The sequence below is a fragment of the Ischnura elegans genome, chromosome 8 (genome assembly GCF_921293095.1).
Source record: "Ischnura elegans chromosome 8, ioIscEleg1.1, whole genome shotgun sequence".
In the NCBI taxonomy this organism is placed as follows: domain Eukaryota; kingdom Metazoa; phylum Arthropoda; class Insecta; order Odonata; family Coenagrionidae; genus Ischnura; species Ischnura elegans.
The window spans coordinates 63,227,847-63,243,865 of record NC_060253.1 but is presented as its reverse complement, the minus strand read 5'-3'; the positions used below and the strand labels follow the sequence as shown (position 1 = coordinate 63,243,865).

Here is a 16,019-nt window from a genome sequence, read left to right as displayed (position 1 = left end):
CCACATAATGTTTTACAGCGCACTACGCGTTTCGTCTAACTGAGCCGAAATCATCTGGTAGGAGGCCATCATCTGGTCTTGTACCAGTCTAAGTGTTAAGGTCGTTTATTCATTTAAATAACTCAGTCGTATTGGCCGACGCTTCGGAAAACGACTTGTCTTCCATCTCAAAGCGTGTTTCTGTCTTCGTGTCCAAATTAACGCTGAAATGGAACGCATTATTCATTATTATCATTAAAATTGGACATTCAGACAGTAAAACGCGTTGATAAAGGAAGAAAATTCGTTTTCCGACGCGTCGGCCAATACGACTAAGTTAACCAGATATAAGCCGAGAATAATTCCAGATTATCATCCACCAGAAAAAAATTAATATCGTTAACAAATAAATTTAGTAAAACGATGGGTATATATGAGGACCCTAGATTTTAAGGGGCACAAGATCAATTGTTATAATTTTGTAGATAAGTGGCGATGATATTTGGTGGGATAATAGTTGTGGCAAAAAGATACAAGTAAATCACTGATAAGTGTATGCGCGTAGATTCAGTGACTCACTTGTTACCCTTTTTTTCCCTTTGCTACAAGAATATTGTGTACTCCATCAGCGTTTATCCCCAAAATTATAAAATGTCATTTCATTCTCTTGGTTTCGATGGCCCTCAAACAGTATTTCCCAGTCATGTCAAAGATTGGGGCAGTAACTTGTATCGTTTATTTTGATAGGATGAATATCGCTCCAAAATTTATACTCCTAAAAAAAGAAGTCTTAGAAATTTATTAAAACCTGTTTACCAGCAATTTATGAATTGTTATAATTTCGTACTACAGAAATGAATTTGAGGTTGCAATGTTGGCCGTTTTCAGCGACGGCTTTCAGTTACTGCGGAGCTAGCATAAACTGTTCTCTTTTAAATATTCTGAGTTCCATATTTCGTGAAAGCAACTTGATAAGGAAACAGACTCTGTATTCAGCCAAATGTTTTTGCGCAAACTCAAATCTATTGCACCATAAAGTCAAATTCGCACCCTATGTCATTCATAAGTTAACATTTAAATTTGTGATTGTAAATCGGGGTGTTTTAATTATTGTTTCATCCAATATTTAAACTATCGAAGAATCGGTTGCAATGCAACTTTACGGCCGTTGGGAATTAATTTTTTTCTGGTCCCTGAAAAACAATTTCATTAATTTTTAGAGGCCTAGAAGCTACATATATTTTCAGATCAATATCTTATGTATATGTTATTTGTAACGACTAAACGCGTAGTTAATAATAAAACTCAATGGAAATATTGCAATGTCTTATTTTAACAATACTAAATTGATTATTAAATGAAATAATTTATTTTGAGTTGAATTGTTTAGTCAAGAAAAATTTGTTTCAAGAAGAATTTGGACGCCTTACTTCAAGTTCCTTTTTTAAGACGTTTTTAATTCTGTTTTTTTTTTACTGACCGTAATTATTTAAAAATACGTATGTCGTTGCAGACAAAAAACGTTGCATGGACTTTTATTAATAAAAACTCGTTACATATGCTGTTCCTTTTTCTTTCATAAATTAATATTTTCGAAAACACGTAAACATCATATATAATATACTTTATAAATTATATGCCTATGGTATGCAAAATCGTGAAGCGATCCACATTTTTTTATGAAATTTTGTATTTTGACATACATGATGATACGGTTTTTTAAAGATGAAGTATGCGGAATTTTTTTTTGCAAGAATGAACCAATGAACCTACTGTATTGTTATATATTTGAATGTTGACAAACATAATGATACCGTTACTGTTTTCATGAATGAGGTGTATGAAATATTATAGTAAGAATGAATCAATGTACCTGCTATATGTTTATATATTTGAATGTTTATATACAATGATACCATTATATGTACTGTTTTTAACAATGAAGTGTACGGAAATATTATTGTAAGAATAAACCAATATAATTACTTTATGTTTATATATTTATATAAATTTTGTGCAATTTTGTAAAATGGGCCTTTGCCCGTAATAAATATTATTATTATGTATTTTTTTCGTTGCAGAGAACTTTCACGCGATATTTGCAAGGGAGGCGTGTCAGAAAACATCTGCAGCATGCTTTTCTCATCTTGCCTCCGCGTTGTTCTCCTCCTGCTGTGTGCAATCGTCATATCATGCAGAGGCCAAAAATTCACCACTGGGACATGTCCTGGACTCAATTCCTTCACTACGGCCACATTTACCCTCACTAATGTAAGCATTTCCGAGTTCGATGAGATTTCTTATCTGTTCCATAAAGTGATCACAGTTTTACTTGCAAAAATGGAATATGTATCTGCATATCTCATAGATATCAATGCTATCACAAGCATTTATAATAATAATTAACAAACATAATGATACCGTTACTCATTTATTATTATATACAATTATTAATCTCGATTACTAATTATGAATATAATTTTCAATAGTTGTATATCCAGGTAATACGGATGCGGTTGTATTAAAATTTTAAGTTGCAACCCATTTAGCAAGTTGAGACTCAATTACAATATTTGAAGGAAAAATTCTCGCAAAATACATAGATTGACATTTCAAGTTCAAATATTTTGCGTAAAATCATCAAAATTTTAATTGTAAAGACGGAAGATTTATCTTCATTTCTTACGGGTATCAAAGCCATTAAAAACATTTTTATTTACACAGAAATATAATTTCCAGTAGTTGTAGACTGAGGTCAGACGGATGCGGACGTCTCAAAATATATAGTTTCGAACTATTTTGCAAGTTTATACTTACTAACATAATATTAAAAGAAGAATTTCTCACTCACTACATAAATCAACATTCCTTATAAGTTTGGTTTATATGGTGTCCAAATGCGTACTATCATTGCGCATATTGCATTTCACTTCGAAATCTCGCGGTATTTGCTGTCCATCATACCAGCATCATAATATTTACATAACAGTTTTGCTACTCCAAGCTGTAGCCCGCGACTAGTGGAAGTGGTTAACGTAACGTCTTGCGTATCGATCCCATGAAATTTCACTTCTTGAAAACCCTGAAATCATGATATAATTGATAAAACAACGCCATCACGATGTTGACACGCTTCGACTGAAAGTTTTTTTTTCTCTGACTACATAAATGATATCAATACCTTATGTCAATACTGTACAAACTAAGGATAAGGCGATTACACTTTTTCTCCATTACGATTCCGTCGATTCTTATTCATACCAACAGGTGGGATATTGATTTCTCTGTAGCGCTTCTGTCATAAAATACAAGAATTGAATGAAATAAAATAACAAATACAATTTATTGGCCCAAAAAGTATATAGATAAATATAGCAAATTATTTTTATAGCAGTAAAACCTCAGTTTTAATGAAATAACAAACATTGTAAAATTCAAAGACCTGAATTGTTAAGTTCATAATAACTATGCACATTGGCTCAGGCGAGTGGCGGCCGTAATACCCACAGGTTATGATCTACGTTCAAAATAATTACCTTCCTGCAATCCATCGAATCGAAATCGAATTTAGTCAATCGATACTCGATCCCAATTCCGTACCCGAGAATCGGTTGTATCGAGAATCGACTCAACCCTAGTGCGAACTCGTATCTTTATTTCAGTATTTCACTTTGATCAAATTTCATGGTATCGAGTATATATAGGCAAGGGAGTAAGTTAAACACCTATTACCAGCCGCAGAATACAGCTCAAAATAGAAAAAAACTATGGCAGAACCCTTATTATTCCTTCAAAGTTGGTAGCAAATACCAAGAGGTTTCTAAATGAGATATTTTAGGTGTATATGGATGCGTCAGTAACCAGTGTAATCCTTCAAATACGTAGTCCACTTTCCTATTATACCGAAATGGTGTTTGTTTCATGCTGCTGCATCAAATTCATCTTGAATGGCCAAAAATCTAAACTAACAAGGTAAAGGGTACATTTGCATGTCCAAATCAAAACAAAACATAAATTTAGACTACATAATAAAAATGACTATTGACTTCATATAAATTCTATGTATTTAGCCATAAAAGACGTCAATTCGTGCAATATCCCAGTATTCATGAGAAAAATTGTTTATTCCACAGTAGTTTCATCGATATAATAGGGTTAAATCGCATGACGACATCTTGAGGTACAGTCAAAAATTAGTTTTTTCCCCTAAAGAGCTTTTATCATGTACTATCTGCTTATTAAGTGTAATATAACGATACACATTGAAAATGTTTGCTAATTTTATACACAATGTCAGTTATAACAGTAAAAAATATGAATTACGTTACACCTCAATCCAAGATGCTCTGCTAGGATAACGGAATCTTATCACGCAATAAATTGAGGATTGAGAGATTTAGGGAAATTGTTAGCATTTTATTTTCGAGAAAATTGGAAGCCGGTTACGTAAGGTCTTAAAAACCATCAACTCAAAGTTAGATACAAAAATTATAAGTGCAATAATGATAACGCTATTGATTCACATTTAGCAGTAGCAAGGAACGCTCTCCCTTAAAAGAATAAGATGAGAAACAGGTCTACTTACAGAAGGAGAAAAGCATTGACCGACAGGAAAGATTCGCCAGCACTTACACCCAGATCATACCTCTCCATTGCAGTGAGCACTGTGCTGTAGCAAAGCCACCTGAAGTAAAGTACTTCAATTAAATTTTTTTTTCATTTTTGTCATTTCTTCACGTGCTTTGCGGGATCGGAAAATGATGTCCAATTTTAGTAATTATTTTTTTTGTTTTTCTTGTAGTATCGTATCGCAACTTTTACGCGCCATAGCGTCACAAAATTTGTATACTGAGTTTTTTCGCATCACCGTACTGCAGAGGCAGTAGAGAATCCAACGGTGCAAGAATTGGAGATGTGACATTAAAAAATAATAAAATAATAATGATAATAGTAATTTAACAGTGTGGATAGTGAAGTAGGAGTTTTAAGTGGAGTAGTATAGTAAAATCTTATGAAACGATTAAGTAGGAGAAAGAAATAACTAACTCGGCCACATAATTCGGCATGATGGCCTAGTGAAAACAAAAATCGATGAGTCAACGGCAAGAACAGGAAGGGAAAACTTAGGGTGAAATACCATCTACATCTACATACTACCCCTCAAGCCGCCTAACAAGATGCGCGGCTTGAGATATGGGGCACCAGCCGTTAAGCTTAAAAAGCAAATGCTCAAACAAAATTGCGGCTAGCATTTATTATGTCCCATATGGTTCGGGGAAATAAAGAATTCCCACATGCATTCGCTCGGCAAAATATCTCTCTTAATTAATGGCTTCTTCCGGAATAGGAAATATAGTTGGGCTTAAATATTATGATCTCCGTGTCCCTCTTAAATGCATAAATTCTCAATTGTTCAAGCAATCTAAGCATAACGCGCAGCCTCCGAGTCTCCAGCGGATCCTAGCCTAATACGCTTAACATCAGTATAACGCTATCATTAGGGCTGTTTTTGACGAATCGCACAGCTTTCCTTTGTATTTAATTCAGTTCACGGTTTGCCTTTCTACACCGGATCCCTTGTTCTCGCTCCATATTCAAGGTGTGCTCGGACGAGTGCGTTACAGCACCTTTATCTTACTATCTCAGTCCCAAATTACTATAACATTTTTACCATTTAGAGAAAAAATAAAGTAAACGAGAAGATATAAGTGAGAAACCAAAGGCATTTTACCGAACAGATAATTATAGGAATATGTCTTCACCGTGGACAATATACGGGCACTCTCCACCGTGCACATTAATTTCTCTGACAGCTTAATTTCCAATATCCTAAGCCCGCAACACGCCAAGTAAGGTACTTGGCCGGGTATATAATGAATAAAGATGAATATGTCGTATTATGTGAAATAAATACCCCGTGGCTTTACCAATATAAATCTTCAACTATTATTATACATTTCTCTTCATCTTTCTTTTAGCTGGTGAACACATGGAGGGAGGTTGCTCGCACAAAATCCATCTATCGACATGATTGGAAATGCGTCACGTATAACATCGTTGCGGTCACTCCCAGCGTTAAGTATACGTTCTCTATGACTGGAGTGAAGAAAGGGTAAGTCATACCAAACCCCATCTGCCATAAACTATTAATATGTATATGCTAGTACGAACGAATATATATTTTAATGGAATCTACGGAACTTCTCCTCAATGCCAACGATATAAGCTCTTTTTAACCTCAATATATAAATCGGGACACACACTTTTATCTCAATACTTTCTTTTGACAATATGTATTGTAATTTTTAGTTAGATCTTTCGCGGGTACTCTTCATGTCAAATAAAAGCTTTTCGGCTACGTCGCCGCGTCAATTTTTGAGTGGCCCAAACTTTTGCCGAGGGATGCTGGTTGCTTCCTCAAGGGAGATGAAAGGGCCACCCAAAAATTGACGCGGTGGTATAGCCCAAAAGTTTTAATTTAATACAATAAGTAACGTGTTATGCGAAAAAAATGGAATAATTCAGTATTAACAATGTGTTCACCGACTCAAAAATAGTCTAACTACCTAAAAATATAATGGCGCCAGTCAAAGTTTCACAGCAGCATATACTGGGAGCACTCATATTTACAATTTCATTGAGAATAATTATTTAATTAATGAAATCCTTTGATTATTGACATACACCAATTTGTTTCTAATCCCTTTATTTCTATGACTGACGTCAGTGCGTGAGTCTGCGGTCGTAAGTGGGTTTTATAACATAAAGATGAGTTTTTCATAAGACTCTTGATTTGAAAACGTATTTGGCTGGGTTCATCAATCGCCTTTAATTATATTTCAGAGGTGGACTAGGTAGAGCAGCGGGATCAATGGATGTTTTCAATGTCGCTGGAGGAGTAAGTGGTGCTGGAACTTATTTCAGGATTACAACAACTTATGGGCGTAAGTAATTCAGCCAATGAAAATTCAAATAAAATTTCCGAATGGGCAATTTTCATTCAACAGCGTAAACATTCAACAAGAAACACTCTCACTTTAACAAGATTTCCACTCAAAATGATATGATCATGTTTTATGAATAATTCTATCGACTCATTTTATTGCCCCATATAAATATTATGGAGATAGTGTCTCAACATTAATCATAAGTTGAAATTTCACATTTTGAGTCACTTCTATGAGGCAGAAAATTTTAGATTTTAGTATTTAGGGAATATTTTTAATGATATGAATTTTTTTCATACGGATGCTTGTCTTTAAATATGGATGATTTAAATAAATTGTAATTAAAATAACCCGGTTACGCAATAATAAGCGAAAACCGTGTCTTACAAAAATGTCTTTGCAATTATTGAAGTTCTTTTATTTCTCAACGATTTCACAGAATTTGAATGAATTAAGTTTTCATCTAATTTACTAATGACCACTGTTTTTCCTTTGCAGAGAAGGAGATCACCCTAAATTACTACATTGTGCGCGTTAGCATACAGCAAAATTACATTTCTTTGTATGCATGTGAAAATTACCTCTTTGGAAAATTAGGTGAGTAAAGTTTTTGCGCATTTCTTTCGAAGCTTACACCACAAATAGAGTATTATTCTATAATCCTCTGTGCTTTTAAATGGGGTTAAAATAATCTCCAACCCGATGCTGAAGATGAATCCATTCGTAGTTTATAAGTAAGTTTATAGTAAGTTCTATCATAGAGTAAGTATATTCTAGAGGGCTCACGGCATAGGAGGAAATCGTATCGACAGTTTTAATTCTCAAAAAGCCGGTAGATGGCCCTGGAGTGGCTAGCAAGAGGCGAGAGGGATCACTTTCAAGGTCGCTTCCTGTCCCTCGCCTATCCCCTTTCCTTCCTGCTCCCTCTCTTCCTTACTCTCCGTCAGTCTCCCAAGCATCGAAGGAAGGGAAGACGATGTTTACATCGGGCTGAGAGTCTGAGCTGAGATGAAAAAGCTCAACCGGTTTCGATATTTTCAGGTATTTATCTAGAGGTTTACAATAATGCTAAAGACCTGAAAAGAAGGAAACCGCTTATGTTTTTAATGCATACTGTGTGGAATACAACAAAGTTTGCAAATGAACACTTCAACAAATAAAAATACATATTATGGATGCAAAAATAAACTTTGTTGTATTCCGTACATTAAGCATTAAAAACCCAACCGGTTTCCTTCTTTTCAGGTCTTTAGCGTTATTGTAAACCTCTAGATAAAGACCTGAAAATATCGAAACCGGTTGAGTTTTTTCATTAGTACTGTATTAAATACTAAATGGTTTAGTTTTGAATTTATAAAGTCACCATACCGCGAAGTGAATTCACAAAACATTATTTCAAATCTATATATACGTTCGTGATCGTCTATTTCATCGCCTGGTGTGGTCCTAAAAGTAAAAATGAGCAAAAATTGGTCTCTATAGGCGATGGAAAATCTCAACTAGGAAATTCGTAATAATGAGTTGATATTTAATAAGAAGGAAGCGATCTTTAGAATCGCAATACAAGGAGGGATGTTTTGGAAATAATAAAAGATTTACTTCAGGTATCGAGACCGAATTCTACAGGTTATTTTTGTGGCGGGCATGCAATCCGAGCGAGCAGCTGGAAAAATGACTAATATGAAATGACGATTATACCTGTGAAACACTACAGCTGCCCGTTTCTATCACTATTATTATAGGATAAGGACCTTATTTTAGCAACTGCTAGATTAGGAGAGGAAAAATGTGATTTAAATGCACGTTTACAGCACTATTCATAACATCTTCTCAACCACAATGTCCATCATTTATTAATAATATTTTCACCGTGGGAATAAACTGCCTCACGTTTGTATCCTGCCGTATTATTCTGCCCTCAACCTTGCTGATAAGGGACATGCAAATATCCTCACTTATCGTCAATTATTATCGATAATATACGGGAAAATCGGCGACCAACTCCTTCTCCATCATGTTTAGCATGCTTATTCCAACGCTTTCATACCCCCTTTCCAGCCGAGGCCAAGTTCAGCATTCCTTCTGTTTTCTTTTTTTCGCCTCATTAATGTTCAAGAGGCCTGTTCAATAATTTTGCCTGCTGAAAAAGACAGAATCCTTCACTTCCATAAGCTTCCAAATTTGTTTACATAAATATCGTCTTTTTCCTTTTCGTCCAAATGATATGCATCGTGGGACACCCCCGTCCAGTTGCATCAAAATATTTGCATCAAAATTTTTGTCCAACAATTTTGATGCAAATTTGACCGTGGGACACCGGCTTAACCTATGTGGCCTCTGTGTCAGCGCTTGGCGATGCTTTTCTGTCAAGGGCCCTGTGAATGGTTGGTTTCATCCAATTGGATGAAAATATATAACCTGCCCTATCCATTTGGACAAAACGGTGTTTTGTACAAATAATAGGACCAAAAGCCAGTTGGATGAAATTTTGACCGTGGGACAGGGTGCGCGTTAGTTGCATCAAATTTTGATGCAAATTTGACCGTGGGACATCGCACAGTGGGCGGCGGCACTTCACTTGACAAAAATCCTACCTGTTTCTTAGATAAACAGGCTTAAACGTGAGCAAATTTCCATAAAAATTTCCCGTCTTCAATTTTCTCTGAAAATCTTCAAAGTAAGTAGAAGGTGAAGTTATAGGTGGATTCTTGCAGAATAAAAAATCACATAAACTGTTGGCATAGTGTTTTTTCTTTAATTTTCCGTATTCTTAAAGAATATCATCGATAAATTCTTACCGGGCAGTTACAAAATGGCGGATACTGTTTTTCGACAAAGTTTTACATTGAGGTAGAGTTTCAAATGGTTTTTCGGCAAAGTCACACGTAGTATTTTATATGAGAGCATTCTTTGAAGATTTCTTGAGGTGTTTAGGCAGTTATCTTGGAAATAAGTTTGCGATGCGGAAAATTACATTGATTTATCAATCGCGCGGCAGGGTTCGTCTGCGCGCGTCGGGAGTTGGATTAGCCGCGATGCGGTAAGGTTATTGAAACTGTATGGGTTTTAACGCACAGCATTCACCGTTTTTATGTTTTTCTTCAAGACACCGATTCTCAAATGGTCTATGGTGAAGACAGTGGAGGTATTTTATCCGATGTGAGTGCACGTATCATTGAAGTTCATTTCGTTTTCTTTGGATACGATCGAAGACCATGCTTCTATTAAAAGCGTTCAAACTTCGAAAAAGTGACTTGTTTTCCCGGGAATCATACAAAAAGACCTACCAGAAAGACACAAGCTGAGACTCTTATACCTTCTTTACTCTCCGATCCCTGACCCCCAGGATTCTACTGCGAAAACGGTCGTTTTATGACACCGCGGAGCGGAGCCTTTGACCGTCTTAACGGAGTATGTCCACGGGAACATTTAATATCTAATAAGAATATTTGTATAAATTTGTACTATTTCAAATTGTTCTAAAACATCAAGCCTTGTGCCCTCACTGAAGGGGTGGAGAAAATTCTGGTTGAAAATGACAATAATGAAAAGTCTGTACCAAATGTTTGGCGAGAAGTGACGTTTCATCCCAATTTCCTGCACCTTCTATGTTCTTTCATTCTGATAATAAAGCTTCTGCCTCTTTGACCAATGAAACTCAAGTTGCATGATTCACAATTTATTTTGTAAATGCCGGATTGATGGATGGGTTCTATTTTGTCTTTGTCACGACACAGAACTTCACCGAGAGTGCAAGGGTTGTAGAAAGAAACATAGCATTTATTTTTGGGGAATTTGTTTGCAAGCCTGTTGGAAAGGTCTCCCACAAAAAATGACCGGCACCAATTTTTAGAATTCTCTGTGATGGCGGAAGGGAGCAAAGCTGAGAAATAGCTCGCGTTTTCATCTTTCTCTGAAGGATTTCAGTTAAAGTATTTAAGCTGTAGCCATTTGAAATTGCAATTGATTTCATTGTGGAAAGTTAACAATTGAAATTGACTGCATTTAAGGTAAATTGACCAATCTATGTAACATAAAATGAAAGGAGGATAACTTTTGGGAGGTTGGATGGCATCAGTAACTCGGAATGATTGTATCACAATAGCAAGGGTATCTGTCTACACCAAATTTATGTTTGTCACCAACTATGGATATGGAGAGATCGAGAAAGTTTAGTTGCTTTTTGGATTCTATTTCTACTACGAAGGTAATATTAGGATGTTGAGGATTTAAAAGATTCAGAAAATTATCTAATTGTCTGACACTTCCGGTCCAGCGGCAAATTGTGTAGTCAACATAACGGTACCAGAAGATGTTGGATAAGATAGAATGCCCGAATCAAATAATTGGCGTTCTGAATTGTCCGTAAATATTTCGGCTATTACAGGTGAAAGGGGGGACCACATCGCAAGGCCGTCTGTTTGGTGATAAATATTCTTATTGTACAAAAAATAATGTTGGGCCATTACTCATCCCACTATCAAGCAAACAAATCAAGGTCACCGACCACCCCTATTCCCAAAAATGCTACTGCTGATGCATACCTCTTTGTGTTCGTTTGCAGCTGCGCGCTTAAGAATTCATTACCAAATACTTTTAAGCTTTAGTTACCAAATGTGGTGAAGAGGCTATGACCGATGGCGAAAGGTAAACAGTGCATTGTATTTCAGTGTAGAGATCCAATCTCGCATTCCTGAACATCAATAAGATATATATTGTCTCTTGAAGCGAAAAAAATCTTCCCTCACGGAAAATCTCTTCCTCGTCAAAACAACAGCTCACTTCGCCACCTTTTTTATGATGGCAAAACGATCTCCTTGGGAGGCGGGAGCTTTCAGTAGACCCAGGCCAGTAAGGAAAGCCTAACGAGGTGCGGCCATTAAAAATTCCCATAACTCCCCTTGTAATTGAGATAAAGTTACAATTCTTTCACCAAAAATAAATTTATAGTTTTATCCAAATTTCATACGCAGCATATATGGACCTATATCGTAAGATACGAAAGTTAGCGGGCGATTGATTTTTACCCTGCAAAATTCCAGATTTTTCGTCCGAAAGATAAATAAACACACATAGCAACGTTGAAACTGAGTTATGAACAAATTAAAGTTTACCAGTATGGAAAAAAATGTGCTATAAAGATTTCCTGCAAGTTTCAACTTTATACTAAAAACAGTCTGCCGGAAAATGATTAGGAATATAAACTCGGAAAAGTCAAGTAACTAGCCGAAATTCGAGAAAACATTTTTTATAACAATTTTTATAAACAAAATCGAATAATTAATGTCTTCACTAAACGTAGCAACCATTTCTGCTTCAGAATATATTTTTAGACTTGTGGAACGAGCAAATTAAAAAAATTGCCAAAATTGTTCATAGCCAACTGGTTAATTGTTCTAGAACTACACCAAAAACGTGTACGATTTTTTTACGTGTGGTGAGCTCTCTATATATGCTTACTCTGGTTCTATCAAGAGAAATTTATATTTATAGCTTTGCTATATTCATATCTAGCATTGCAGTTAATCATTCAAGCTGACTCCTGATACATCGGACGTGAATATATTTTTTTAATTACTAAATAGCTATTAAATATGTTTTGAATATACGTTAGAATTTCAAATGTCGAAACGGAAGAAAAATGATTTAATTTGGATTAAAAAAGAATAATCGGATATCATGATATCTTTGAGAAAATTATTCTGTTGTATCATTCACTTCCCTTTGCATTGATATTGATTTCGAATGTTTCAAGTCTAAGTAGTCAGGAAGGTTAAAATGATGAAAGTCTACATGAAATTCGTATGTATTCTTATGGTAGTCAATAATGCAGCATTACGGAGGTAAAAATACTTAAAAAAAGTTATATGTGTACATATGCATAGCACAAAGTTTGTACCCTATTTGTACAATACATGGCAATATCTTCATTGGTTTGGCCTAATTGTTAATGAGTCAGTATGCCAGGAAACCTTCCTAATTATTATAGAGGATGATGTTATCTATATAATTCTTTTTTTTTTTAAATATTCCTCGCAAGTTGTAATACCCTAGCACAAGAATTTGGAAGAAAAATAAAGTTCTGCACTCAACGGTGCGCTGCAGGTATTTGGGTTGACCTACGAGGTACGTTGGGGACTACGTGTTCAACCAAAATTTCACAGAAGGTATTAAAAAAGTAGTTTGTCCTCATCGACGTGATTCATTGAGTTTTAAAGAGCAAAAAGTGAGACAAAGAATGTGAATAATTCCATCTTTACTTTTCAAAGCTAATACAATACCTATTCTGCCATTTGAGCCAAGAGTGGCGCCATTGCTGCGTGACTAACGTGACTAGATTCATGTTACGGCTTTCATTTAATAAAAAATCGAAAAGCAGTTAATGTGCAGCTCTAAATTTTATTTTTATCACAATAGGGAAGAATAATGAGTTACATTTTTTTTATTGTACAAGAAACAGGGAAAATGCAGCATAAATCCGAATGTTTTTTTGTGCCTAGAAAAATATCGCCTTGAGAATATGAGTAAAATTGCGGATTCTCAAATTATTCCTTAGTTTATATAGCAAAGCCTATACTAACTGTATTGACAATGACATTGTATTGAAAATGACTTTTGTGTCGGTGGGTGTCTAGAAAAAAATATTCTGAATAGAGCACAAGTTGTTCTAAATTTTACAGCAGTATTTTCGTTGCTCCTTGCGTACTCTTGACTCTAGTTAGCTAAAATAGATATTTGAATTCTTCTAATGCATTCTCAGTGGATTTTATGTTTGTGTTCACAAGATAATTTTCCATTACAGAGAGTGCAATAGTCCTGGTAAGACCTGCACTTCCTGATATCAACTTGGCAGCGGCGCTGAACTCGCTTTCTCAATACGGGGTGGATCGTAATGATCTTGTGTACACATATACGAATGAATGTTTGTAAAAAGGGGTAATTTGTACAAGTGATATGGGCTATGTAATGTCAGGCGATAATTGTTCTTATACCCTGCAGTTAATCCATTGATATCAACATTTTATGCAACGTGAAACTGCAGGAGAGGATTCAATTATAAGTTTTTTTCCTGCTAAACTGAATAACGTTTGCTCTTATTTTGCCATTAATTTTGAATATCTGGACTATAGTCCCTGCCACTTTGAAACTTCTGAAATTTTGTAAAATATATGAATAAAATGTATTTATTGTTTCATGATGAAAAAGTCTTACCATAATCATTCCATTTAAACACTATCTATAATGAATGGTTGAACTCAAATCAACCATTGCTAATCAGATTATATTTATTCCATTTCAAGCAAATTAATTTGACCATATGGCAATTTTCAAGCAGAAAATATACTTTGACTTTTTTAAATACTATCATTTATTCCACTCAAAATGATGTCCAGTGGTGAGCCTAAGTATTCGTTTATCATGTACATATTTCAAGGAAATATAAGACGCAATGCCTAATTCTATCCCAAACATTGAAAATGAAGACTACAATACATGCTGCTGTGACGAAGCACCGAACCCTGGCCCTCTGAGTGCAAATGAACAACTCTAACCGCTACACCAACTGACCCAACACTGTAGAGATGCACTCTTTGGGATTCATATCTTGATAAAACATCCGCAGCTTAGCCTGGGGCCGAGCCTTATCTTTCTCGACCTACCTCAGGGTGAAATTATCAATTGAGCGAAAAAAATTCCCTGAATTCATGAACTTCATTTTGTGGTGGTAATGAAAGATGACCTTATAAATTTGTCTGGTATCAAACGCTAATATGTGTTTCACTCATGGGTATTTAGAGGCAGAGATATTTGTAGCGTGGTGGACGAGGTTATTTATTTGGAGACGTTTATATAATATCACTTTATCACTTATCATACGATGATATAACCGTCCACTTTCCCGGCGGTGGCTTAAAATTCTGTTCAACTTGGAGCATATTAAGTTGACCGTATGGCAATTTTCATTCAGAAAATATACTTCGACTTCTTTCAATACTATTTTTTTATTCTACTCCAAATTATGTCCAGCAGTGAGCCTAAGATTTCGTTTATCATGTACTACATATTTCAAGGATACATAAGTCGCAATACAGAATTGTGTCTAATGAAAGTTTTCAAGAAAGCATCGAATACCGTCGAAATTGAAGGGAAATGTCATGGATTCTCACGAAAAATCGTTTTCCTGTGCTCAAAAAAAAATTCCTCACACTTTCCCAAATTTTAGTAGTTTTGGGAGACGTCTAAGGGAAATAGTCGTTTTTTTTTATCCTCCAAATCATCAGCGCCACAAACCGGTTCATCAAGATCGCTAACGTTAGCACGTGCTGTGGAAGGGGTAGGGAGCCAAGGAGACGGAGTTTTTCTCGCATATAGAGGTAGGAATGGATGGTCCAGAGGTCTAGTGTGCATCGGGAGCTCATCCGAGACAAAGGTAAGAGGTAGATGATAGTTTTACGCCGCGTGGGCGACTGCGCGTGTACCAGTCGATCTCCCACCTCGCTGTTTCTCGATACTTATCGTGTGATCACAAGATACCTCATTGATTACTTTCCGGGCTCCGTACTTTCAATGCATGGATCCTTTATTTTCTGCGTCATTCTTAAGAGTAGAGGTCAGGAAGTAGAATAAGATTTTTTATGGAATTTGTTTGCTATATTAAATTCTTCAGGAATTTCTCGGGCTCTAAAGCATGTTAATTCAGTCGTATTGGCCGACGTTGAGGAAAACGATTTGTATTCCATCTAAAAGCGTGTTACTGTCTGAATTTCCAATTATACGCTGAAAGGCATTATCCATTATTTTGTGTAAAATTTGGACAATCAGACATTAAAACGCCTTGATAATGGTAGACAAGTCGTTTTCCGAAGCGTTGGCCAATACGACTATGTTACCATGATGTAGATCCGGGGAAGAATTCCAGAAAATTACCCACCAGAAAAATTATTAGCGTCTATATTAAATCAATTTAAGCAGGGTAATAAATAAGGACCTTGGATGTCAAGGGGTAGGTACTACAGCTATTGTCATAATTTTGGAGATGAGTGGCGATGATTTTTGGTGAAGTAATGGTTTTGGTAAATGATTACAAGTAAA

The 16,019-nt window shown here is 35.6% G+C and overlaps 1 protein-coding gene across 1 annotated transcript; it reads left to right on the top strand.

The window, feature by feature from the left end:
• The first annotated feature begins 2,067 nt into the window (after positions 1 to 2,067).
• On the top strand, positions 2,068 to 13,972 carry LOC124164582. Its single transcript, XM_046541985.1, has 5 exons — positions 2,068 to 2,250; positions 5,958 to 6,091; positions 6,823 to 6,923; positions 7,425 to 7,523; positions 13,729 to 13,972. The coding sequence occupies exons 1-5, from the start codon at positions 2,113 to 2,115 to the stop codon at positions 13,854 to 13,856; spliced, it is 600 nt and encodes a 199-aa protein (XP_046397941.1). The 5' UTR covers positions 2,068 to 2,112; the 3' UTR covers positions 13,857 to 13,972.
• Positions 13,973 to 16,019: the final 2,047 nt, after the last annotated feature.